Source organism: Hylaeus volcanicus, chromosome 7 (genome assembly GCF_026283585.1).
Source record: "Hylaeus volcanicus isolate JK05 chromosome 7, UHH_iyHylVolc1.0_haploid, whole genome shotgun sequence".
NCBI classification, from domain to species: domain Eukaryota; kingdom Metazoa; phylum Arthropoda; class Insecta; order Hymenoptera; family Colletidae; genus Hylaeus; species Hylaeus volcanicus.
The window spans coordinates 826,226-854,157 of NC_071982.1; the positions used below are offsets into that span (position 1 = coordinate 826,226).

Sequence of the window (27,932 nt, forward strand, 5' to 3'; positions counted from 1 at the left end):
CTTACACTTACATTCTATAACCAACAACAAAAAGAAACCAGTAAAACGCAAGAAACGCAAAAGCGAGAGAGAGAGAGAGAGAGAGAGAGAGAGAGAGAGAGAGAGAGAGAGAGAGAGAGAGAGAGATGTGTATGAAAATGTAAATTTGAAGATGTAAATTTGAAGTTTTCTGAGTTACGAGACGATCCGAACTGTTATTATTTTTGAGCAAACCACCTTGACACCGTGCAATTTAATGTGAAATTGCTTTAATGCTTCCATAACAGTCGATATCACAGCGTAGTTGGCATCGTCGGGCTCCATTGGTCATCGTCAGAGTCCGATGGGTTCTGGAAGCAGAAGTTGGTTTCGGTCATGGTACGACGGACACGGTCACGGTTTGGTATCAGACGAACACTATCGGCAAAGAGGTAGCTCGCATAATTTTACATTCTGGCAGGAAATCAGATCTGGTACCGGGAGAACGCGTCTCGCCTCTGAAGGCATTCGATTCTTGGAGTACCTCTTTGCTCGTCACGTTCTCCCGATACCGGGAGTCAAAAGCATGGCGTGAAGTTTGAAAAGTTGACACTTCGAGGATTAAACGTGTTAATTTGTAGTAACGGATAACGAATAAATATCGACTAAATAAGCGAGTAGGCGAAGGAAGGAAAAAGACATTGGAGGATAAGCGCGAAGAAAATTAGCAAGAACGGAGGAAAGCTCGAAGATGTCGGTATCGACGGTGTTCGACGGTTGAGTTTGCGTGGTAGTCGGTAGATTGGAGATTCGGTGAAAAGGAACGGTATCGCGGCAGCGAAGGGGGCGGGTCGGTATCAGCGGCGGCGGTGGTTCGAAGGCGAACGCGCGTGCGTGACCGACGTCGCCGCGCGACGCAGCAGCGACGTAACGACGAGGACGAGGACGTGGACGAGGACGAAGCGGTGGGCCGAAGATCGCCGAGTGCACGGCTACGCGGAGAGACTACGGCTGGTAATGGTGTGGGCCGCGGCACGAGCACAGTGTTTGAAAAGTCGGCACGACGAGACGCACGATCAAGAGCCGCCCCGTCGAGTACGGCCAGAGAACGCGGACAGGCAGCCGGTTGTCCGAGGACCGACCAGCCGAATCTACTGCTACGACCGGAGGCCGGGGACCGTGAACGACGGTGACGCGAAGTTCGAGTCTGGGTACGCAATTGGTCGTATCGCGAGTCGGCTACTAGTGCCGTGGAAGCAACGGTAGCAACGTAACCAGCGCGTAAAATATGCGAGCTGCCGCGAAGACGCGAGGGTAGAGCGGTCGGCGAGGGGTCGAACGAAATCCGTCCGAAAGCGAGGAATCGCGGAGAAATTTGGCTCGGGCGTTCGCTCGGTGTCGGTGCAGAGCCAAGCTAGGCTAACCGGCGCATCGGTCGCGCACAGCGCACAGAGCAGTGTCGGTACGGTGATCCGTGTGTGCGCGTCGACGCGGTTGGTCGGGTTCGCGGTGATCGAGCGAGAAAACCGAGCTACCGATCGCCGTCACCGCGCATCGCGCACCGCCGGGAAACGGTCGCGATCTTTGCACGCGCACTGCTTCTCGCGATAAGATCCGATGGTGGCCGAAACGTTGAGTGTCCAGTGATGTACTCGTAGTGTCGCGACGAGGAACGAAAGCTTCCGAGTGCGCGAACCCGCGGAACCCGCTGTTCGTCGTATCCGCGCGTTGGCAGCGCGGCCCGCTGGGAACCGAAAGCTCGCGTTTCGGAGCTTCCGACGACAACCGAGAGGAGGAAACATATGTCCACCGCGAACGAGTGAGCGTATCGCGGAGGGAGCCTCGATCAGAGAGAGCTTGGACCACCGATCGAAGTCTCGTTTGGCGAGAGCGTCGCGCCAACGATGAACGTCGACGATTCTCGATAACGAAGAGAATGCTACGGAAGCAAAGTCGCTGCCGCGTTACCCGGGAGCGACGCTTCGTTACCGCTACTTAATCGATTTCGACGTTAGCGAGAAGACGAGAGGAGAAACCGCGAGGAGGTCGCGAACGCGGCTATCCGATCGAGAGAACGGCACAGTCGTCGAGAAAAGGAATCGAGGGAACAGCAGCTGGAACGAAAGGAGGATCGGGCGATCGACGTGGTACGCGCACAGCTTCCGGGATTCGTGGGTGTTTTTACGCGTAGAGCGTGGATCGATAGGTGTCTCGCGAGCTCCGGTCTCGCGGCTGGTCTGCTCGACGACGCCGAGGTTCGCGTCAGCAGGAAAAGGACCGCGTTACGTCGAAAACGGTCGATCGACGTCGTCGCCGAGAAGCGAAGGAAAAGCAGCGGATCGAAGCAGCGGAAAACGGGTCCCAGGGTCTGGGTCCGGGTCCGGGTTCGCGTTCTTTGGTGCACGGCTTTTTTCCCGTGGTTGCCGTTGGTATCGCGCGCGCGGACGTTCCGATCCCGGTCGAGTCCCGTGATTTATGGGGGACTTTAGCGCCTCGAGTCTCTTTTCGAACGCCTTGTCGAAATCGTCGATCGGTCCCGCCACTGGCAGCGCCAACAACAACGCCGTAACCGTGACGACCTCGACGATGCAGGACGACCTCTTGATCGAGAAACAAGCCGCTGGCAAGCCCGCGCCGCTCTCGCCGAGCAGCGGCCTGGAAACCGTGGCTGGACAAGACAAGACGAAGGACGCGGTCGAGGTCGAGAGTATCGCTATCACGCCGACGACGCCCTCCTCCGTCGACAAGGACATAGCGTGCAACACCGGCTCCAGCCTTCAAGCGTTCTCCGATCCCGGCAGAGTGCCTAGCTTGTGGTCCGCTCCGGATGACACGGGACTCCACGCGTTGCCCGTAAACGGATCCATCGCCGCCTTTCAAAACTTTCCGACCGGTGGTCCGGCCGGTTTGTTTGCCGGAAGCGGACCCACCGTGTCGACGGGAGCGCGTCGAGCAATCACGGCTAGTCACAATTTCCCTCAACAGCACGGAAACGCCGGAACGCCTACCAGCAGACACGGTCTCCAGGTTTCCTCGGCTCAACAACAGCAGCAGCAACAACAACAGCAACAACAACAGCAGCAGCAGCAACAGCAACAGCAACAGCAGCAACAACAACAGCAGCAGCATCAACAACAGCAGCAACAACAACAGCAGCAACAACAACAGCAACAGCACCAACAGCAACAGCCACAGGCAACTTCGCATCCGGGTGTTTACCTTCCCGGCAAAGGTTACGCGGCCTGGTCCGGTGGCCCTCAAGCACCTCAACAGTGGGGCGCCGGACCGCAAGCGGCCGCGGTCGCGAATCCTGGACTCTCGCCGTGGAGTCGCGGCAGATCCGTACCGAATATTCCTCCCCTGCATTCGTCCCTACACGCCGCAACCGCGGTAGCGGTAGCCGCTGGACTTCAAGGAAGGAAACCGAGCCCCACGTTTCCCGGTCATCCGGGACCACCGTCTCATCCGTCTTGCATCAGTCCGGTAAAGTTTCGGAGGAGTACCTCGTATCCGGGAAAGGGCAACATATACGCGCCCCAACCCGCGCCCACGTTCGAGGTCACCGCCGCCGACGAGAGGGACTTGCTGCAATTGCCACCGTTTCAGCAGGTGGGTTGCCGACGACGACGACAACGACAACGACAACGACAACGACAACGACAACGACAACGACAACGACAACAATGACGACAACGACAACGACGACGACGACGACGACGTTCCTTTTCGAACGAAGCGGTTTCTCTCGTCGTCGAATCGAAAGCGCGACGTACGCGTTTCTCCGAGTTTTTACACTGGCGTGCTCCGTTATCGATCGTTGACCACCGACCACGATAAAGGCTACGTTGCGAAGCAACAGCGGTAATCGTGCACGCCACTCGAAAAACTATACACGCCGATAGCTTCGACTTCCGCAGTTTCGTTGGTGCACGCACTCGATGCCAGGTTATGCAACCGCTTCGAGACTCGCATTTAAATTTAGACGGCGCAACGGCTGTTTCAACAGTCGGTCGCTATACGCCGCGACACGATCGTTTTTAAACGGAACATCGTCTGTCGAATATTCGAGAGAGTACCCGAAACTCGATCGACGCATCCCACCTCGAGCTCTCCGCTTCGAATCGTTCTCGCTGTTTCCATTCTCGACCGATCCAGGCTCGCCGAGCCACCGAATCGATCGCCGTCCGATCGAATTCGCGACCCACCAACGGAGAAAACAATTATCTTTGACGTTTCGTAAACTTTCCCGGAATATACTCGATCGGAGGCGCGTCGATCGACGATCGACCGCTTCCACGAGACACAAACGCGAACGCGAACACGAACGCGCCCGGAAAATGAAAACCTTTTCCGATACTTATTTTGCCACCGATGTCTGACCCAATTCCTTTCCTGCGCGGCAACTCTAACGGTGTCTAGCGGACGTTTAAGCCTCAGCTATTTTAACCACTTGTCAAAAATAGACCTGCATACCGTCCGAGAGAAACGACGGATTTCGTTGCGCGAGCTCGCGCCCTTTGCGCATCCGGTTCCAACCAGTTAACGAGTGTATCGCTCGAATAAACACCGATCGGCGCGTTTATCTTCGATTTTTTCGTTTTCGAAGAATCACCGCGATATCGGCTTGATTTCGTTCGTTATCTAGACCTTCCAACCGCTCGCTATCGTTAAGATGTTACGCGAACTAAATTGCGTACGATCGTCGAGCGAAACGCGAAAATTAATTTCGTTTCGAGGCGATCGCGCGGACGCGAGTTTTCTTAAAAACTGATACGAAAAAGCACCGTGTTATCGATGCGTTCATAGATACAAAGCGCGCTACGTATTCTTACTCGAGCAGTTTTAGTGCTCGCATCGCGAGTTTACGAGACGCGGGCAAACGTCGAACGAGCCTCGTCGGGTTTATCGACGTCGGTGTAACCTTAACGTTTGAATCGATCGCGCGTCACGGGCGAATGCGATTAGTTCGAAAACAAACATGTCGTTTAAACCGTACTATACGTTTACGTCGACGCATTCCGAAAGAAACCTAGCCATTGTTTCCCCGAGGAAGGAATCGACGCGCGATAAGGACAATATCTCGCGACGAATTTCAAGGTTGATCGGCGAATCGGCCGAATCAGCTGAAAAAAGAGACGCGTGTACAGCGCGTAAAAGCTACGTCGTAAAAAATGCCAACGAAACGGAGCTACGGTGTATTTTATCGATTTATCGAATTCACTTTACGGAATTAACCCTTCGCGTATGGGAAAATAGAACGTACAGGATAAACCGTGCAGCGGTTGTCCGAGATTACTCGGCGCCATAACGAGTATCATCGATAGCCCTCGTCGACCTTGTTACGCATCCTCGTCGAAAGTGTCGAGATTCTGTTTACGTTTTCTGGTTACGTTTCCTTATAGACCTGTGACTAGCTTTTTCTTTTCTTTTTCCAAGTCAGCGTACTCGTGTCGCTCTACGCGGGGATACGCGGATACGACGATACCAAAGCAAACCGATCGACGATGAGTCCATCCTTTGCCAACTCGAATGCTCGATGCCGATTTTTCCGCTACTCTTGACTCCTAGTCTAGACATTCCTCCCGTAGGTTTACGTGAAATCGTTAACGGAACGCGATAGCGGTGACAAGAGTATCCAAGAGAGCATCGCGTCGGCGTCGATTCGAAAAAATACGACGCGCGAAGATAAAGATTTTTATTGGCGTTACCTTGACGCACCGAGCCTCGTTACGCATCGTCGTCGAGGTATTTCGTTACGAAACGGGACTCCGTGGTAGCGCGGCTCTGACGAAATATGTATGTATGTACATAGAACGCAGATACCGCTGGCCACGCGGTATAACCACGCTCGAACGTTCTCGTTCAACCGCGAGCTCGTTTACGATCGCGACCGTTTTCCACGCAATCCTCGCGCTCGCGACCTTACTTAAACGATTACTTCTTGCTCGAGCTTGTCCATTTCTAGCAAAATTCTCTCGATCCACGAGTTTTCACGAAAATCCAAAACATCTTTTTATCTCTGTTATTCGACCACGTACGCGACACACGCCTAGATATATCGAAATGTAGGCGGAGGCGAGCGGCATCTGGTACTCGAGGCGAGCGATACGCTAGGAAACCATGCGAGAAAATTGATAAAAGACTATTTAGCTGGTAACGAGCCGGCCGATAGCTGTGTAACAGATACGAAGCGTTTCAAAAGTAGGCGTTCGAATTAAAGACACGGTAATTGTCTCGATCGAAGACTGAAAAGTTGAGAGAAACGGAACACGATTACGGACGTTCGACCGATTGCGTCTGGTATCCGTAAATAAAGAAGTAAATAATACCGGCTCGCTCGACTGTTTGTACAACGTGCGACGACGAGATCGCCGCGGCGTGGCACGCGTGCGGTCGGAAGCGTTAATTGCGTAGCGGTCTGGTCCTTGAAACAGTCACTAAACGAACAAAATAGCATGCTCGCGTCGCGAAGCGTGTACCTTCGCGTCACGGGTTAGCATTACGCTAGTGATTTTTGCGCGCGAAGCCAGGAGCCAGAAGCAAGGAACGAGAGAAACTGTTTGAACAAATTCTTATTCGAATCGAGGTCTGTGCCACGGCACGCGGCGCGGCCGCGCCACCGCCGGTGCGAGGTTTATAGGTCAGTCCAGTTTCGCGGGATATAGATTTTTCGCGGAGAGCTACCAGTTACCGATTAACCGCGCGCTATCCATCCAACGTTCTCGTAGTCTCGCTTCGCTTTTACCATTTCGAAACGCCATGTTCCTTCTAGCTCGGCTTCTCTTTCGATCCGCTCGGTTATATCTTTGTCGCTGTTCTTCGTGCTCTAACGAGTAGAAAGAAAGGTAGCTTCGACGAGTCGAAGCACGAGTTTGTTGTAATTCGCTTAAAACTCGTAACAAGATCAATGGCACGCGTACGATCCAGCCCGGTTAATCCCGGCTAACGCGATTGCTCGTTCGTCGAGTAACTTTCCAACGAACCAACAGTTTTTCTAACGCGCAAAGTCGACGACGAGTCGTGCTCGCAAGTTGCAGCGCCAGCCATCGATCTTTTTCGAGCGTACGCGACTCCGTTCCCTGACGAGCGTAAATAGCGATTGGCCGAAGCGTATCCTCGTCGTAACCTTGGATAAACGCAGCAACGACCATGTCGCTCGTTCGATCGAGTCTCGACCAGACTGGACATATTTCGAACGAACGGGTTCGCCTTTGCGATCAAGTAGAAACGAGCGAAACGATAGGTTGCGACGCCGACGCCAGCGCTCCGCGTTCTCCGTTCTCTTCGCCCCTCCGCTGCATCCACCCTCTGGGTTTTGCTGCACCACCCCTTTTGCCCTTCCTTCCTCTCGACAGCTCCGTGCTTCCAGCAACGATGACCTAGTTCGCGGTAGCCGGCTGGAATCGTTTCTTCCGCACACGCCTCGGGATCCAGGTTACTCCGCGTCGCGTCGTGCTGCACTCGTCTCTGGGTGTTCGGTTTTCGCACCCTCTCGTCGATCCGCCACGACCATTTGTTCCACATTCGTTCGCCGTCGCATCGGCGATGCCAATTTTCCAGCTGACCGCGACCGTTCGCTCGCGCAACTTTCAAGGGAAAGACGCGACCCTGTTTCAACGGGCCACCGATCGAGCTGCTTGTTTTTCTTTATTTATTTCTCGCACGGACGAGAGCGAAACGACCACGCACTTTTAAAGAAAACAGAGACGCGCTTTAGCGGATCTATGGGGGTGCGCGGCGGATTGTGCGTGTCTGATACGTTGCGTCGCGCGAAAGATAAAGGGTCTCGAAGGGTAGAAAAACGCGCGTAGAACAACGGCTGACACTGCGAGAACTCTCGCGTCTAGACCGACGGGATTCGCGGAAATGGAGGAGTCAAAGATGGCCGTACTCCCGAATACGTATACGCGCATACATTCGCTAACAATCCCTTTCAGCCTCCTCTTTTAGTCTTGTCTCGCGATAGAAACCACCTCGCCACCTCGCCTCGCCACCTCGCCTCGTCTCGCCTCAACGGTTCTTATTTCAAGATATGCTATTACGTCGCGGAGTTTCTTGTATCGATTCTTCGTAAAAAAAACGCCTGTCCGTATAGGGACGAAGGCGGGAGACTCGAGGCTAGGATCCTCGCGATTCGAGTCCAGTTTCCGATCCTCGAATTCGGTCAAAGGAACCGAGTTTACCGCTATACGGTTGCTCGAAGGATGTCGTTGCTTTTTACGAGCTGCAAACTTTGGAAGCGGTCCAATCCCGTTGCGGGCACATGCTTTGTAATCGTAGGTGGACAGCGCAGAATCCTAGCTCGCCACCGCGTATGTTCGCACGCAACAAATTCCTGACAGACACGGCTGCGCGTCTACGTTCGTATCTTTCCTTGGTCATTGGAAGATCGATTATTTCGCTCGACAACGCGAAACGATCTACTTTTGCCTTCGAATATCGAAATTCGCGCACGAGTCGCGGTTTGTTTTCTTCGCTGCTGCTTCTTCCGCATTACTCGATACCTACACACACCCTTCCACGTTTTCATCCCTCCATGAGTGAAATTTGCGCAGTGACCTCCTCCGGGAGTGGCAACCACCTAGCGAAAGGTGTCGGTGCAACGAGGAGGATATAGTATATGTATAATCGGGACACGCATCGAAGATGGCCGAACGCGAATCGAGACTGCAACCGCTGTCCCTGTTAAAAATTGACGGAAATGGGCGATCGAATAGACGAAATGCGTGCCGATAGAAAAGAGAAATATGTGAGATAGAGGGGGGTAGGTTGCAAATAAATGTATGGAAGAGGAGAGCGGAGAAAGAGGGATAGAGGTATTCGTTGACTCGAGAACACGAAATAATATGACCTGCTTACGAGATGATATCTAGCTGGTAAAAAATTACTAAAGTAATCTAAAAGAAAATGTAAATGTAATACCGGCTAGGAGGATAGAGTAGGGGTGATACCGCGATGGAGCCTGGACAGAGGTTGCCGTCGACGCCCTACCGCTGCTTCCTGGTTTCCCTATATTGATTTTCTAGCGTGCCTCCAGCTAGACGGAAACAGAACGACGCAACGAGAAGGAGGGAAATGGTTGCCTCGTGCTCGAGCTCGCACACGGATACGTTCCTACGCGGAAATAGGCTATCCCGTTGCTCGTATGTGCGGGTACTCGTCCAAGGTGTGTAAGTCACGCTTGCGCCAACGAGTTTGCGAAAATCGGAGAAGGAGAAGTGGGTTGGAACAGAGGGGGTTGGGGAGAGCCGAGGGTTCGCGCAAGAGGGTGGAAAGAGAAGAACGTTTAGGGGTTGGAAGCAGTGCGAAGAAGACGCGAAAACGGAGAAGGTGGGGTTATACCTTTTACACCTCCGGCCGTGCTGCTGCGAGAAAGATGGGGAGGATTATCCGACATCGAGCTAGCACGCGTACGCGTTCTTCGTTTTTCGACCTGTCCTCCGGCTTCTTCGAGCCACCCTCTCTCTCCCTCTCTCTCTCTCTCTCTCTCTCACACTTTTTATACTTTCCAAGCAGAATTTCGCCGTCCTCGTTCTCGTCCTCGTTCGTTCGACGAGAAATAAGTGTCACGGTCGTTTCGTTTTTCGTCTCGAACGATGCCGATGAGTCAAACTTTAGTTTTCGTTGCATCCGATCCAACGAGAGCACGGTTGCGAGATTCGTAAGCTTGCGTTATTTAATGAGAAAATACGTTACGAATAGGTATACGTAGGAACGATCGGTGTACGTCGCGTCGCGTCAGAGCCGCGTTTTGGTAGATCGCAGCGCGGCGCGGCTCGGAGGCTTGGCAAGTAGTAAGGAACGGTGCATGGCCAGGCAATCGGTCAGCCAGTTTCGTGCTCGAGGGATCGAGCGCGTTCCCCGGCTTACGAGTAAAGCCACGGCAGCGACTGATAGCATCCGTTATTCTTCGTTGCGTCGACCGTTCTTTCTAATTGGTCTATTTTCGAGAAGATAAAAATTACAAATAGCGTCGTTTCTCGAAAGAAACGTTGAAACGATAACGGAACGACTTGGTTTAACGGGCTTAGATGGCAAAGAGATGAACGCGCGAGGCTGTTGTCTCGTCGATACATGGAACTAAACGATAGAATGTAGGTTGCGAAGCCTGATAGGAAGCCGAGAATTTCAACTCGCGTAGAAGCGATTTCGAAGGATTTGACGTTGGTATTGTATAAAACGGCGCGGGCGGTGGAGGAACTTGGCCGATCGATAAGTTTTCTTTCGCTTGTTTCGAATCGTCTCGTAGAATATCGTATCGATAACGACGTAGCGGTATAAAATTGCCTGGTTTGATTCTTACGATGTTGTTGCAGGATCGTATGACGGCCAATGGAAACTCACCGTTGGACAACATGAGAACTCTGGAACATTATTTGAGCGATATCATGCGAACCGGCGCTGCGGATACACCTGAACACGTAAAAGGTAAGCATCGTCGAGTACGTCGCGCGCGGACTCTTTCGAAGCGAAAAATCAAAAGAATCCGTTCTATTCTCGTCTCGATGATACGTGCTTATCCGATTCGCTTTCAGCTGTCGGGAACGCGTTAAGAATTCAGCAGCGAATCTCTGTTCCATTCTACGATTTACACAGCTACCATCCGTCGAACGACTCGAATTCGATTTACTCGTAACGTTTCGTACGGATCTCGTTTGAGTAACGTTTTGGGCTGATCGCGTGGAAGAAGCCAACTGTTCGACCGACAAGACTAACGAAACAGCCAACCAGCCGACAACCACTTAACGTACCTCGGCCCTTATCGTCACCCTCCACTCGACGCGACTCGCTACTCGCTCTACTCTCTCTCGTCGCGATATTCTCGCCGTGAAAATTCCACGCGTCCGGCTCGCACCGCGAAAGAAGATCGGGACGGAAGCGAAAGAAAAAAGAGGCTCCCGTACGCCAAAGCGTCTCGCTGCTCTCTCTCTCTCTTCCCTAGCTTTCTTTTTCCCGTCTACCCACCCTGTCTGCGAGCTCCGGGAACCCTCAGACAAGCATTCTCGCGCTTGTAGTCAAGGGCAAGGGTGGTATCGCGAGGCCTCTTCTTTCCAGTGCTCGTCCACACCGAAACCGTACGACGACCATGGAGACAAAGAAAGGGGAGTTGGTTCGACGATGTTCGCGGACAAGACTCGGTGACTCGAAAACACCCCAGCCAATTCGCGGCGCACCCTCGGCAAACTTGCCGAATTCGACAGTTCGAGTACACCGTTCGAGCTTCTTACGAATCGTTTGGGTTTGCTTTCTTTCGCTACGCGCGATTCCCTCGAGTATTTTTCCAACGGATGCTCCTATTCGTTTTATCAGCTATCGCATTCACCGCTAATGGAACGAGCTTACATTCGCTGTTCGATTCTAGCCCAGACTATACAATAAATGGATCCTCGTTACGAATGCGTCTTTCCGGGAAGATAACGGTCAAGTTTGTTTGAACGGAAACGGTTTCGTTTGTTATACAAGGTGCTTGAGTAAAACGACATGCCTTTTCGAGATGGACTCGTTATTCGGCAATATTCTCGTTATCGGTTCCCAACCGGCTAAAGAGAAGCGCGAGAATAAAACGAGACGAGATGAGACGAGACGAGACGAGACGACGCCCGTCCAAGAGAATGCGAAAGAAGCGTCGCGGAAGGTGACACCTCCGCAGACCGGCGACTTCATTGTATCGCATAATTATCGTTTCCCGTCGGGATAGTCTTTTCTTTTTAGCTTGCCGCAGACCCTTATCCGCGCAATTAAAATCCGGTTACGATCGAAACATCGCACCATCAAGACCAACGATTCGTTGTTAGATGCGACACGACGAACACGCCGCCGCAAAGGAGACAACTATTCAACTATTCTATAACTTTCAATAGGGAGATACGAAACGAAAAGTGGAAAGGTCAACAGCGAAGATTGCACAGTCAAAATTGACAACCTCTCGTTTTCCGTGGATAGAATCCGGAGGAGTGGATCAAGGAATGTTTGCAAGTATCCGCGATCGCGACCGTGGGCTAACGGTTCAAAAAAAGAAGAATCGTATGCTCGTATCGATACAGAAAATCCCTCTCGGCGAGAAGAGGACGAGTAGAGTGGAGGGTACGATAGGATAGCATCGTAGCGTGAACAGGTTTTTATTCTGGAACAAAAACCTCTTTCGAGGCATTGTAAGGCTCCGGTGAGTGGGCGTGCTTCGCTGCGACGCCATCTTTGGAAGTGTCAGCACGGCACTTTAAACTGCACTAGTAGGTCAAGTCCCAGAAAATCCGAGCGTAACCTAGACGACGACGACGACGACGATGACGAACCGCGACACTGTTCGGATATGTTAGCCATGTTCGAGGCAACCCATAGCGTCGCCTTTGTTCTTTTGGCCGACTTTCGTTTGAATGGAGCTGGAACGGAACGTCCAAAGTATCCTTCGAGGTTCCATATGGCTATGGCATACAAGAGAAACTTAACCTCCGTTAAGAATTTCGTTAAAAATACAAGGTTACTCTTTCCGCGATCGTCTAACGGCTGAGATAACCGAAGCGTCGCGATGTTTCAAATGTTTCCGATCGATTGCTCGTTTGCGACGTACGATGAAACGCGTGCGTGGGTATTTCACGGTGAGCAAAAGGCTGACAATGAGTAGCGGCCAACTTTGCGTCCTTGAACGCCGCGGGCTTTACGATTGCATTCCCTGACCTATATCGCGACTGCGCGTGTCGCGTAATCGGTTAGTAACGCCCGCGCCGCCGGGATTCGTAGAGGGTGGTTTTAACGCCGCTCTCGAGCCATCTAGGGTTTCATTGGATCGTACTTTCTCCCCTTCGTTTCCTTTCCATCGCCTCCACCTCCCTCTCGTTCTCCTCCTCCTTCTCCTCCTCCTCCTCCTCCTCCTCCTCCTCCTCCTCCTCCTCCATCCCTCTCGCTGCGGCATGTATAAGCGTAATACGTATAATTGAAAAGGTGAATGAATAAAGAGAGCAGCCGCGTAAATACGAACGAGCGTTGGGTCGAGATCCGGCCTTGAAAAAAGAACGATTAATTTTAACGCCAAGTACGTGTCTCCCTATACACTACCTTTCCTTTCGTTCGGCAGTATCGGCCGAACGATGTTTCCCTTTCGTCGTCGATGACGTTGTTTTCGATTCCGTCTGTCCTTCCGTCGCCGCGTCGGACAAAAAAGGGGAAACGTTTATTTCCGTGTAACCGCAGCGTCCCGCGTTCAAAAGTTACTCGTCACGTGGAATTGAGTCGACGAGTTCCCGTAGCAATAACGTCGTTCCGCGTAATCCACGATAAAATAGGCGAGCGTGAATCGTAGGTAACGCGTCGAAAAATAAAGGTAACGTCCGATAACGAGTAACGGTGCAAACAGTAACCGCGCGTGGCGATAAGGCGTGATTAGACTAAGAATAGAATTTCAAGCAGAGCTAGACGAAACGAATAATCCTACTCGAAACAAAACTCGCGGTTTATATTTTGGTACAACTATCGGTACAGACGCGCATCGGTTTGCTCGTTTTCTTTTCCGCTTCGTAGATCGCACGTATCGTAAAGCGTAAGATACGCGTGGATTAGCAGTCGCTTCTCCGAGTACCGACCGAGTACGCGTTCTCTCCGAATGATTTGCGAACCAGAACAGATATATGCTGCCATCTGTAGGTCGTCTCTTCAAGAAACCAGAGACGCTTTGTATCGTGTATGCGCGCGCTATGTTTGAACGTTTCGTTCGTCGCGGGTCGATAACGGATACGTAGCCATGGGATTTCGTTGAAATGAAATTAAAAAAGAATCGATACCACGAGAAGAAAGTCGAGAGTTGACGAGTACTCGACGAATCTGCTTCCGTGAAAGAGAACCGCGTACATCGGCGATCGTTTGATTTTTTATGGAATCGTTCGTGTACGGAAAGGGCTTGGTTCGAAAATGATATATTCGAAGCTGACCGTGCAAAATGGCACAAGGGCTTATTTAGATTCGATCGGAATTGGCTGGGTGCCTATTGACCAACTGCCACGACCAGCCGCATTGCAGTGACCTGCACACCGTTGTCTGGTCAGAATTCGAGGAAATCCCAAAGGAACCGTTGCATCGCGTTGCGTTGCGTTGGTTCAACCGGTATTTATATTTTCCGTGCACAAAACCTGTTTTCGATCGCGGATAAATATTTTTGGAGAAACCTTTCGACGCGTTACGCTCGCGTCGTTACTTTACACCGATTGCTTGGTGGTCGATTAAAAAACGTTTCAGAGAATGTCGTTATTTTATTTAGACGTTAGACTCGCTACGCCGCGCCGCGACCCGCGAGAAACGACTGGCAGCTCGATCCTTAGCCTCTACCGATCCACTGGTTGTTTTCTTGACTACGTTCAAATTATAAATAAACATTTGTCGGCATCCAGGCAAGCCTCTTTGTATCTTCGGTCCCGTGCCATTAGCGACGTATGTTTAAGCCGGTACGCGGCTCATCGTCGAAACAAAGCCCCGCAAATATCCTGGGGGGACAAAAGGCTTACGTCAAAGAATAAAAAAAAGGGTAAAAGGGGTGAAAGAGCGAAAGAGCGAGAGTGGATGAAAGCGCTTGGCAGACGAACGAACGATATACACCCGACGCGACGATGCGACTCGCACCGGAACAGCGGAAACCACCCCTTGCTTGGCCTTGCGCTTGAAACCTAGCAAGGTCGCGTTTTCAATCGCGTTCTTACATCGTTTTTTCAGTCGGTGCGTGGCATCGTCTGATCGACGCGCGACGAAATCTAGAAAAATCCGCGATTAGTATCCGTGGAAACTTGGTTCGATCTTTTGGGTCAAACGGTTGGGCGAAGCCACGCCCCGCGATTTATTTTCTCCATAGTTTCTCGACTCGTTCGGGAAACCGCGAGATTTCTCTCTGTGGTCCTGCAAAACACCGACGAAAAAAATATGCCGCGACTACTCGTGGCGAACCAGAATCGCGATCGAAGGCAAGTTTATCGACGATTCAACCGGAGCCGCGGGCTGCGGTAGCTTCGTTAAGGTATCCGATAAACTTGCTAACGAAATCAATTCTCTCGCCAGCGGAGAGAAGAGAGGGTCGAGCTATCGCCTCGAAGCACGGCCAACTAAAAATTTCAGAACGCGCAACCTCGACCGAGAATCTTTAGCTAACCGTATCGCGACGGATCCGTTGGCGTTGGCGTTCGCGTTGGCGTTCGCGTTGTCGTTGGCTCGCCTTCTTCTCTGTTCGTGTTCGTATTCGCTTTCGAAACAGTACGCCTCGTTTGCGCGAAGCCAAAGGAAAGTTAGCGAATCTTGGCAAAGAAATTTCAGGCGGAAAGGTTTACTGATCCATCCGATTGTCATTTAGCGGAGCGTAAACGAGTATCGAGCAGCTTGGTCCGATCGCGAAGCAATTAAATATTTTTTGTCGCACCAAGAAAATTCTTCTCGTTCCGCTTCGTTTTCTCTCGTTTGCCGCATTCGCCGCGTTTGCTGGCAGCCAAGCGTCGCGCCCTTTCGTTCGTTCGTTCGTTCCTGGACGCGCTCTTTTGGAACGCGACCGAACCCCCTTTTTTCCCATTTTTCATCCTTCCCTTTTGCGATCGCTTCGAATCCTTTTACTTTGTCGTTTTCGTGAACGCGTGCCGATAGAAAGTTTACGTAGCGACAAAGTAAGACGCGTTGCGTGCTTTTCAGAATATTCAAAGTAGGGAGAAACGAGGGAGTGGTCGAGTATCGGTAGGACGCGTACAACGATTCCGAGGTCCGGTCGACGAATTTCATCGATCAACTTTTCTCCTGGCAGGAGCCGAACCGTTCGCTGGATATCCCGTCGACAACACTCGTTTGCGCGTGTACTAGGGGTGGATCCTTTTTCGGCTCCCGAGTGCATCGACCCTCTTTGCCGACACTTTGACGCCAGTGTCTCTCAAACGAGCCTCGACTATTCCGTGCGCTTCGAGGTTTCCGATACCTGCCAACGCTTTCGCAGCAACGACAATTTTACTCGAGAATAATAACTGTAACGCGCATCTATCGTTTGATCTTTGGGAAAGTAAGCTGCGCCGACGGCGGCGTTGCCGCGCTGGTGCAATCAGAGTACGAGTTACGATACTTGCGAGTTGGAGAAACCCTGCACGAAGGGGAGTCACGGCTAACGGTCGTAAAAATTGCAACCCTTCGGACGGTAGGAGCGGGTTTCGTACGTCTCCAGAGAAATTAGAAGCGAACTAGCTACGGTCTCTAGCCGCGCGATAACGTTTGCCACGTTAACGTTTGTACAAACAATAGATTCTCGTTTCGCTTCAACGTAACGAAATATCCCAGCCAAGGTTTCGGTGATATTTGTCGAAAACGACCACCACCCGAGAGACCGTGTTTACGCGGATTCCATTTCTCGGAACGTTTTCATTTCTCCGAATCCGAGAACAACAACTATCCTCGCCGCGCCCATCGGCGAGTCGTAGATCGAAAAGCGTGCCAATCTTTCGATTGTCGCTACACTTGTCAACCCTCTGTGTCCATTTACTGGTCAGACAACGAAAACGTAAACGAAAACGTAAACGAAAACAAACGACAAAAATTCTTACACAACCGTTCTATCGCGTAGCCTTCGTCGAGAGAGATAGCCGCCGCTGCTAAAGAAGCCTAAGAAATAGTGGAAGAACGACCGTTACATAAATTCAAGGATACCGCGCGTGCGCGCGTGCAGTATTGGGTATTTGTATTCGTCGAATATATTATATGTCCGACTCGACATCGCGTAGGTACAACGTGTGCGTACACATGCACGTTACGCCGTGTTTAATTGCTTCTCGAAGAATCGCGCAATCTTCTATAGCTACTCGATACGTGGCTTTAACGTTACGTTGGATTCGCGAAAAATCCTTTCAATTCCATTCCTGTAATCCGATGCGTATATCAACGATGCAAATTGTGTATAATGTTACATTTTAATATTTACACGAGCTCTTCTCGTGTCGGTCCAGGGTAATCTGTCCGTAGAAATCGTAATGTCTCGTAGGTAAACGTGTAAACGCCTCGAATCGTTTTTAGGGTCTCGTGGTCCCTCTCGTAGCTCGCTCGTATCACAAATTCTGGATGTGTTTCGCCTTATCCGATCGAGTACCGTAGTTTTGTCTGTTTCGACGCGTCTGGTTTCCTGGGTAAACGCGTTTAACCGCGGCGATCTGCTCCTATACTCGATTATCGACCGGTCGAAAACGCTGAAACGTGAATCACAGCTGGTCCTTGTACGTAGAACACGAGGAGAGGAACGAATCGCGAGCCGCGATGCATTCATCGCGCTTCGCTACAGCTGTTTTGGCAGTCAGCTGGTCTCCCGTTCTCGCGCGTGGCCGCGGTCACGCTCACGCGTCGTTCCTCGAACGGAAACATTAAGGCCGCATACATACCGAATTGAAGTAATCCAACGTCGGGACAAATCAAAGGACGCGACGCGAGAATGTCAACAACTCGCGATACAGTTCGTACGACTCAACTTTTTTCGCTGTAATGTTCGTGCACCGGAACGACGAGCCTTTTTCCTCTTCGATTACGCGCTCGACGAAAGACCAAAGACGGGCCGAGACGTAGAAACGGTCGGGATATCGAAATGCAAATAGGACTAGTTTTCCGCGATGCGGGATCCCTAATATTCATTATGTATGCAGCCTAAGCAAGCAGGCCTGCATGTATGGGTATCGCTTATGCGTCAGAGTCGGAGCCAGAACTGGAGTCTGGGAGAACGCAACTCGAGACGACGAAAAACGACACGGGAGCGGTACTCGCCTAGCCGCGTCGACATGCAACAGCGAAAAACGATGGAACCGATATACGGTTAGGTATCGACAATGTTTGATACCAAAGTGCCTAATAGAAAGCGATAGGTATCGATACTTTAACAGAAGCATCCAATGCCGAGATATCGTTCGATATACCAGGATTGCGGACAAGTATCGATGAAACGAATTCGGTAGATCGTTCCCATCGCTAACGACAAGGCTGGCAACGTAATTACGGAGAGACCGAAGGATGAGCAGTGAGCACACGTCGTCGCGGCGCGGCGGCTAAATTTAGAAGCGCTCGCGCTGCTTACTTCCGCTTATTTTAGCTAAGGGGGCAGCCGTTTCGCCCGAGGAACGTTTCGTGCGTTACTTTCCTCCTCGCCGTTTCCTCTTTTGTCGCTCCATCGTTTCGCTCGCGCGACCTCCAAACAATGCCTGCAAATATTCGACGACGCCCGTTTTCATCCGCGATCGCACCGTACCGTAGCACGCGCCTTTCGCGCTCTTCGCTGCGGCTTTTACCGTTCGAGTGCCGCTGCAGCAACGATCTATCCGCGTTCGATTCAAAGTCCGATCCTCTTCCCGAAGTAACTGAACCGTTCCCGAAGTTCGAACCGTTATGTAAACATAGAGATTCACGGCGAAATAAGTTGCGAAAAAAACCAAAACGATCTCGCGTCTGCTACGGACAGAAAAGGTTCTTCTATGAGCAAGCATCACGGAAAAGCGGACGAGCGATTCGTTTACGAGTACACTAATTCTCTCGAGCGAGCTTTGCGCGCAAATTCCTTCGCTTCTTCTCGGTCGTGTTTAAAGTTTTCATTAACAACGAATCATTGGAGCGTCGAGCGAGTAGGTACTAGGTCGCGTTACGAAATATTCACGCGGACCTACAACAAGTATCGTCGAGAAGCGTTTCGAGAAAGTCTAGCTAGGAACTAGCAAGGTATTTTCGCGCTTCGAAAAATAAACCCGAACGGGCCGTGTTTCAGTTTCGCTTAAACTTTCAACATCTGCGTCGTTGGCGTCAACTTGCTCGATCCCGAACTGTTTTCTTTCGTATCTCGAATTAATCCAAGTTGGAGCTAACGACCCGATCCTCCCGAGATCGATTCTGGAGTACCGGTTTCGTTTACGAAACGTTTTATCGGGGTATCGTAGTCGCTTCGAACGACAAGGTACGATAATAACTTACATTATACGATGTCGAGGCGGAGGTCGGAGACGAGTGTTTGAATTCTTCTTGTCCTTCCTCTTCGATTCATAATTTATCGAGTATCCCGATGTTGTACTCGACGCGACGGACATCGGTGTCGTCTTCTTCCTTCGGCTAGTCTGGTCTGGTCTGGTCTGGTCAGGTCTGGTCTGGTCGCCACGCCGCGGCGTACGGTTGTCGACGAAGAAGCGTGTCGTAAGCGTCGATCTCGCGCGTTACTTTGACCGCGTTTCTTCGACGCTCGAGATACCGCATCTACGCGCACTCGTATATGTATAACGAGTTCCCGTGACTCGAATCTTGTAACGTATCATGGTTCGTCCGCAATCATCGCCCCTTCGTTAAGACGAAGACTAGCTTCCACTTATTAGCGATGCGGCGCGTCCACTCGTTAAGTGCGCGCAGGAAGAAGACCGAGGCAATTTGTAGACAGTGGTCGTTAACCCTCGCGATACCAAGGGGGAAGGATACTTTGCGCCCGTCCGTGTTACCATTTTCACAATTTCCGTTAAAGTAATTACTCGAAAATGAATTCGTACACGTTTCAGATCGATATATCGTTGGTATACCGATAGATTTATCGTTAGACGGGAATAGGGTACTCTCACCTCGTGGATAGCTGGCGTAATGAAATTGGTGCTCGAAGCAACGTTCGTTTGGAAACGTGGCTTTGAAAAATTGTAGAGAACGGGAACCGGAGAGGGGTTAACGATGGTGGCTCGTAAACGTAAGGTGGAAGGTGGAAGGTAGAAGGCGCGGAAACGCGAGAAGCGACAACTCCGATGGAGAGGCAAACGGCCAGGGCATGTATAGTAAGTCGCTTTGCACGGTTACTCCGACACTCGGTGGTTATGTAACGGGTGTGCGTCACGAAACGCACACGAATGTCGGCGTCGGCGTCGCGTCGCGTCGGGTCGAGTGTATCGACGCAGGTTCGAGTCTCGAGCGTGCATGGAGATGTCGCAATGAGCGCGCGCGCTAATAATTCCGTCGTTTAACCTTGGATGACTGATTAAACCGAACCATCCTCCGTATCGGTACACCTCTAGCAACTGTGACACATAGATAACGCTGGCCGGTGTGTGCAACGTCCACGTACCTGCGCGTAATGGTAGAGCGCCAAGACTGCAAAGAAAACGTAACTGTAATTAACTATGGATCGCTCTCGACCCGACATCGACCTCAACGTCGACGTTTCGCGTGCGATGTGCGCGCCAACCAACGAAAACGACGATACACGTTTGTTTGCACCATCGCGCGAAAGCAAAGATTGTAAACGCGCGCGCGGCGCGTAAACGTTACATAAATGCGCGTAACAACGCGTCGACGCCTATTAAAACTTGTAACGGTTGTAAATGTTATCTTGCCAGCGCCGTGTAGCTGCATCGCATTCGCGTTGCAATAAACGCGAATGCAAACGAGGACGCTGATTTCACATTCGTCCAGAGTCGGCCATGAAAAAACGCTTAAAAAGAAATCGATCGTTGGTAGGTATAGAAAGAAATGTATGATTTTGAAAAATGAATTATTTCGTCCACGTACGTTTCGACGCACAGCGGGCCCAAAGAGGATACGAGACGCGTAAACCACGGACGAGGAGCGTTTCTTAGAATATGTTAAACTTTCGAATCCGAGCAGTGCACGGAATAAAGAGCGCTATCCGTTCGTCGCGGAAACGGTTGCGATACCTCGTCCGTCCGATCTATCTAGGAAAATAAAGTTGGACGGATAGGACGTTTCGCGTTCGTTTGCCACGCGTCTAAAAAGATCACAGCGCTGAAACGAAGCTCGCGTATTATTGCACGGTGTCACGTGTAAGCAGAAATGTGCGCATAAGCGCACGCTCGCGTGCAGACAACCTTGAGTGTATTATCGAGTTCCTTCGCGTCGTTGTTGCACAGGTTCGATGGAGAATGTTTGTTATTCAATCGCGATCAAATATCAACGCGGAATCGGGCGGGTATCGTGCCATCTGGCAACGATTTGCATACAAGGATTAAGGTTCGGCAGGACTGGGGTGGAATAATTCGCTGACCTTTCAGCTACCCCTATCGGAGTTTATCCCTCGAATTTCAATTCCCGTTGCTGGAAACTCTTCAAAGTCCACCGAAATCGACAATTGCGATCGAGATAGACGACTATGGTCACGATTATCTAACCATTCGTCGAGTATCTTATAGAAACTGTTACGATTAAGAAAGAACGGACTTTAATGAAATGACCGAAATCGGGAGTTTTGGAGCAGGGCGTGCGCTACGCCAACGCGAAGCGAATCGGAGCGGCGGGCGTCGCGTCGCGTCGAGCCGAGCCGAGTCGAGTCGAGTCGAGTCGAGTCGAGTCGCGTCGAATCGCGTCGAGTCGCACACGCGCGTTATTTGAGTCATCGCGTTTTAATGCTGAACCGGTAGGAGCGACGCAACGCGAGCGCGTTCACCAGGGGATCGCGCGTGCACACGTAGACGATTCCCATTTTTAGCTTCGTCGCACTTGCTCCTTCTCTACGCGTCCAACTCGCTCGCGCCCCTATACGCACATGCGTGCAGCTTCTACGGTCTTCCTCTTTTTTATCTCCGACCGATTCCCCTTCCAAAGCTCTCGGTTCTCCTCCCTCGACCGCTTTGACACGCACCCCACCTTAACCCCATGGCAACCGCGAACGCCGACCACCACTCGAGCTCAGGCGCGTAAGCTGGATCGCGGACGCCTAACCGGCTTAACCGGCCTAAACCAATCGTCCGACGTTTTTCCGCTTCCGCGTTGGTATTGTTTCCTTTTCGGAAATATCGAAAATTTTCGAAATTTCAAAAACCTGAAAAATCAATGTCTCCGAGAGGGTAGCAAGTATGCAGCAACCCCTTCGATCGTTTGCGGTTCGAAGGGTGCCCGAGGATCGGTGTACGGTGTACGCTCCTGTCGCCGTCCCAACTCTCTTGCTCTCCCTCTCTCGTCCGGTTGTTTTGCCCATGGCGCTCTCCTCTCTTCGTCTCTCTGACGGGTGTCTGCGTGTGGGTGTGCGGAGGCGCGCTTGTGGAACAGCAAGTCTTTATCCGTGGAGTAGCTCGTTCTCGCTCGATCCGGTGGCGGAAAGGTTTCGAGCGGCTTCGTCGGCGCCATCGATTCGTCTTGCGCGCGCGCTCTCTTGCTCCGGACGAGACCGCTCGTTCACGAGCGGACACGGCACGTAGACAAGCGCGCAGCGTACGTGCACGCTTCGCGATAGCTTCTCCTCGCCTCGCCTCGCCTCGCCGCGCCGAGCCGCGCTACTCGCTTCCTCCCACGCCTTGGGGGCCGGGGACCATCGCGGAGCGGCCATTCCTACAGCGAGCTTCGAACAGCGCGCATCGTATCTCGTGCTCGCGTATCGCGCAATCGCACTCGCGCTTCGACTCGCAACACCGTCACCGTAATCGCAACCGTAACCACGCCTTTTTCCGAAAACAAATCGTCGCTGGTCGGAAGTCGACGGATCGCGCGACTATTCGGAAAGAAATCGTATTCGGCGAAGCGTAAACGGAAAAGGAGCAAGACCGCGAGGAAGAGTTGCGACGATTCGCTCTATCGAGCCAGTGCGCGGTAACCTCTCGGTAGCAACAAACCCTCTGTCGTGTTCTGGACCGTGACTCGCGGCCAACGATCGCGAGGGAATTTCCTGGTCCGAAAAGAGGAGTCCGAGACGAAAAATCGACCACGACCACGACCACGACGGTGTGGAATCGTACATCTTCGCATTGTGCACCGTGTGTCCCGATAGCGGAGGAGGAAGGAGCCTTATCTAGGGTTGATCGGCAAACGGTACCTCGGTGGTTCGGTGGTCCGGTTCAGGCTGTTCGCTGTCACCAGTGTATCGCTCCTGTCCGTATGTGTGTTGTGCATGAATTCGAAACTTCCGATGCTCCGATAGCCGCCAGCGGGTCCCGCCGAGCTCAGTCGGTCCGTGTCGTCCGCGGTGTGTCGAACGCGTCGAGAATCGAGTTCGATCGCCAACGAAAAGTTCAAAGTGCGCGACGGTGGTCGGTGATCGGTGGCCGGTTCGACGGTGGGCGGGTTTGCACGAGAACGAGTTTACGGGCAACGAGGGCTGGGCTCGCGAGCACGGGACACCGGTGAAGTTTCGCGATTGTGTCGACCGAGCTGCTCGGACCGTGTGTAGTGTTCGTGGCTCGTACCGGAAGAAGAAAACTCGGTGGGAAGATGTTTCGCGCGTACGGCGCTGCGCCGGCTGAGACACCTTCGACTGCCGATATTTATCCGTGGACCACCACGTTCCTCAACAAAGGTGCTTTTACTCGTTCTTATTATCGCATCGAGCTTCTCGTGGCCGCACGTCGCGGTCGCGCTTCCGCCGATAACAACCGCTCCGTTCTCTCGAATTTCATCGCGACCACGGCCGCGGCCGCCAAGTCGAGTCGCTCCGGTGATGCAACGACTGTTCCAAGCCTGTCCGTTTTCGGCTCGAGCCGAGACCCGGCGCGTGTCTCGCCACGTGATCGTGCCCGCGACTCGCGACTCGCGACTAGCCTACGCTCCCCGGCCATAGGTGGGAGGTATCGATAAACAAATATTCGACGTCGACGTTTTACTCGCGTTCCGGTACCGAACGAACCTTTTGCAATCGTTCCAAAACAACTTTTACAAGATTATGGTTCCGACTATGCAACCAAAGAGCTCCGAATACGCTATGTCGAGTTTTTGTAAATCGTTCGGAGGAGTACATTTGTCGCGTAGACGAAAAACATCCGGTATTTTCGAACGCTATAAGCGTCGAGATCGTTCCTTCGACGCGCGTAGAACGTATAGAAAAAACGCGAGCGTAGAATTCGATCCGCGAGCTAGGCGGTGAGAAGGGAGGTTTCTCGGTACCGAGTCACGACCAAGGTAGACCGAAAGCAGGACGCTTGCGCGTACACGTGCCAAGGAAGATGTCGGGTTCGCGTCTGGTGTCGGGACGCTCTCGCTCGAACGCTTCGATTCGTAGATTCTCGCGAAACGGGGGCCCTTTAAAGTTTAAAAGGTCTCTCGGGTGGGTCAGGTGCGGTGCACCTGTTCCACGCTCGAGTCGAGCAGAGCACGCGCGCTCGCTACCGCAAAACGGCGAACCGTTTCGATCGAGCCCCAGGCCACGGGCCAGGAAATACACGGTGATACGAAAGTTGGAGTTTCGACGAAACAACGACGATTCTATTTCTCGGGAATGCGATGTAGTCCATCGCGGCGAACGAGACCTTTTTCGTTTGTAGATTTTGCTCGTGTCCGTTCGATTATCGAGAAACGAGCGTTTACCGAAAATTGGATGCATCAGACGGAAGATGCGTAAGACGGAACCAGTGTGCGAACCTCCGATCCTCGAAGAAAGTTTACCGATTAAAATTCCACGTTATCGGCTCGATTTCCCTCGGAAGCGATATCTAATCGTCGGACGTGTTTGTTTGAACTTTCGGCCCACCCTGTATTTCGTCCACCGATACGCCGGAGTGCCTTGACCTGCCTGACCTGCGCAACTTTTCACCCTACCCCTCGGGAAAACCTCCTTCTCCCCCTGCTCGAGCGGAACCGTGGAACGCATTTCGTTCCGGGTTGCCTGCCCCCCTTCTCCTTTTATCCGTCTATCCGGTTCGCGTCGCGTACCGTCGCCGCGTTTTACGGGATACTTTTTTGTCTATGCTCCTCGTCGCGCGTCGGTGGATCGACCCAGGTATTCTCTTCTATCGCGCGCTTTCCGTATTCGTCAACGTTTCGATGAAACGTTGTTTCCGTGTTACCGATCGAAATTTACATTCGTAAAGTGCGAACTGTGCACGTAAACTCGATCAGCTTCTCGAGTCGCCGCGACGACGCGCCGACGCGCCGATACGATTAGTTAGTAAAAGTTGTATTCGACTAGTCGTTGAACGGTGCAAAGTCGATCGCGCGGTGTAACGCTCCGAGTAAATATACTCGTTGACGAAGCGGACAGTTTGCGTCGTCTGTTATCGTATCCGCTTCTACGTCGTTTCTTATCGCGCGCTGCGCGAACTACGGAAACCCCGAGGAACGCTAGACCCGAGTTCCTCGAAAAGGCGAGACCGGTTTTCTTTTCGAATCGAAAGATATCGAGTCGATATGCCCGACTCGTAACTTAACCGCGTGATCCGTTCGAACGTTATTGTTTGTATTTATACGATATTTTACGTCCATTTTTTTCAATGGGTACAACGGACCACGAAAAGATAAAGAGGAAGCGCATATCCGCGTAATCCGTTCGAACGTTATTGTTTGTATTTATACAATATTTTATGTCCATTTTTTTCAATGGGTACAACGGACCACGGAAAGATAAAGAGGAAGCGCGTATCCCGTATCCTAGACGCGGACGAATCTCGTCGAGCGAAAATACCTAGAACGAAGAGACCGTGTCGCGTATCCCGGTAATCGATAGTTGTCCTGGCACCGTTTGTTCGCTTCTACCCCCGCGCTAGCTGCTCGATGGACAGAAATGGGACGTATTTCTCTTTTGCCAGGAACGCGAGGAAGGGTGTTGTATCGACCGGCCGCGCCGTTGAAACTGTCACCGTTCGTCCTGGCCATTTACGTTGCCAGAAGGAATCGCATCGTAAATGGGACAGAGCCGCTAGGCTCGGGGGCGTATCGTGATGGTCCGATTACTCGTTGGATCGATGTTCCATTCCGCGTTTAAACGCGGCCATTTCTGCTGGCAAGTTTGCGTAGCAAACAGATATTTCGTCGGTTGGTCCAATTTCAACGAGAATTATTTTATTCGAATGCGATTCCTCTACTTTTTTCTCTGTCTCTTCCTTCGATCGAAACGCTCCGCGGCCCTTAATCGTTTCTTAATGATCGAACCGGACCCTTGCAGCTCGATAACCTCGACCGACTTTCGAGAACGGTTCCCGAACCAACTATTCAACGTTGCAACGTTTCGATATACTTGCGAGCAAATTCCGTCGATCGGCGACGGTTCGTTCGTTTCAAGTACACCGATGACGCATCGTTACCCGCGATCTGACGTAATCGAGGAAATCGTTGGTTTCGTTGCATAAACAGCGCGCGTGAATCGCATTCGAATCTTGGTCGCCGACAGAAAGAACGTTTAATTTTTCGTTGAACGACGCGCGACTGTCGATCGTCGAATATCGATGGGATAAAATTATACTCGGTCGATCGACCGATTGGCAAATAACGGAAATGAGCGAGCGGTAGAGTATTTTTCCAATTTTCCGCCGATGGCGATGATGGCTCGGTTGCTCGTATCGATCGTCGACAACCACACACCTCGAGTCTTTTTCGGCATCCCATTCGCGCGTGTGTTTCTCAACGCCAAGTGTTGTCCCGATCGATCCGCTTCGAGAAATTACTCTCCGCTCGACGTGTAGCGTCTCGTCAACGAACGGATCTCCTCCCGTTAGCTCGTGTTTCTTCGGTTTCAGCAACGTTAGCGACGTTACGCAAGCAACGATGCGCAATTACGTAACGCGTATGTTTAATGCATAAGCGTAGCGAGGCTGACGGGCACGTAACGTCCTCGATGTTTCGAGGGTTACGCGTCGCGAAACGATCGCGTCGAAACGCGTGTACAATTACTCGATCACCGTTTCCGTTCATTTTTCACGACCAGTCCTGTCGCGGAACGTTCCTCGATCGAACCTGCAACTTTCGACAAAGATACCGGACAATCGTTATCGCGAAACTTTGATAAAATATCGACTCGATCGTCGAGCAATAGCGGCCACGTTTCTGTTCTAGCTTCGGAATCGCGACGCGCGACAAAGCCAGCTATTTAAATACGCTGTAATCGGTTGTAATTGTACGCAATCGTTTGCCACGTACACGGACTGCGTACAAAATGATCGTCGGTCGCTTACGTTGGTGAAAAGCTGTCGTCGTCGAGCCACGAATTTTAATCGTTCGACTACGACACGGTAATAACGTAATAGACCGGATTTACTCGGCAAACAATTGTATCGCACGCAAAATATTTGCACGATCGTAAAGCAAACCATCTACCGCAAAGATACGTACCAGACTCGTTTCTATTTTCTTTGAAATATTTCAAACGGGAATACCCTATTTTGTATTAGTTGGTTTTCAGAAGACAATTTGACGCGCAACGATATTTTCTCCGAACTTATTTCGCAAAACTGCGACATTACAATGATACAGAAACGCGTTATCGGACGGATAGTTGCGTAGGAGACTCGCGCAAACTAATCAAACGTAGGTACTAATCGAAAAGAGGGGACCGCATCGCTCGGTTGTTCTTCGACGTTCTTGCCGTTCGAATTGTAGTCGATCGCCCCGCTGCGCCGCGCCACCTCGGCCACGAAATAAGCGCGCGAATTCAAGCCGAGACGCGAAACGGATACGCCTCGACGGAAATTTCCAAGCGACTCATCCATCGCTGGGAGACGGACGCGGTCGACGAGTCGATAGCGACGTGTTACGCGCTATCGAATGATTTTTCTCTCGTGGCGCGTATAATCGAGATAGAAAAGAGGAGGTCGAGGCGAAGAAAGAGGAAGAACGGTGGTACGGACGCGCGCTGCTGGTCAAGATAGTGGATAGTGGCAGAGCCGTGACGGGTTGGCTTATGGGAAAAAAGAAAGAGTTACGTATCAGGAGCGAGCCGTAGGTGAGAGCACAGGTACGGGCTACGCATGTCAACTAGAGGGCATTCAACTATCGATCGCATAGTTTCAGCCACCCTCTGCCGAGCCAGATCCGCCGTTCTTCTTCCTCCTTCTCCACCTCCGCTTCCACCACCGCCATCTTCACCTCCACCTCCACTTCCCATTCGTCTCTCTCCCACACCCGTCACCTTCCGTGCTTTCCAAACGTTTCCATTTTCTTCCATTTTAACGACGATTCTTCGTTTTTGCTCGCGGTCGAGTAAATCGGGGGAACACCTTTTCAGTTCCGTTAGTCTGCCACGTCTCACTGGAATTTCCCCAAAATTCCGCTATGGACAAGCTCGAACGGTTCTCCGCGGCGAAAGGTCGCGTCGGGTAGCATACTCGATG

The 27,932-nt window shown here is 51.8% G+C and overlaps 1 protein-coding gene across 1 annotated transcript in view; it reads left to right on the forward strand.

The window, feature by feature from the left end:
* The first annotated feature begins 341 nt into the window (after window positions 1-341).
* Window positions 342-27,932, forward strand: part of LOC128879155 (cytoplasmic polyadenylation element-binding protein 2-like) — a 55,187-nt gene continuing 27,596 nt past the window's right edge. The window contains exons 1-2 of the mRNA XM_054128042.1: window positions 342-3,567; window positions 10,275-10,386. Of these exons, the coding sequence (XP_053984017.1) occupies window positions 2,434-3,567; window positions 10,275-10,386 (1,246 nt within the window). The 5' untranslated portion in view covers window positions 342-2,433. The remainder of the gene's footprint in view (window positions 3,568-10,274; window positions 10,387-27,932) is intronic.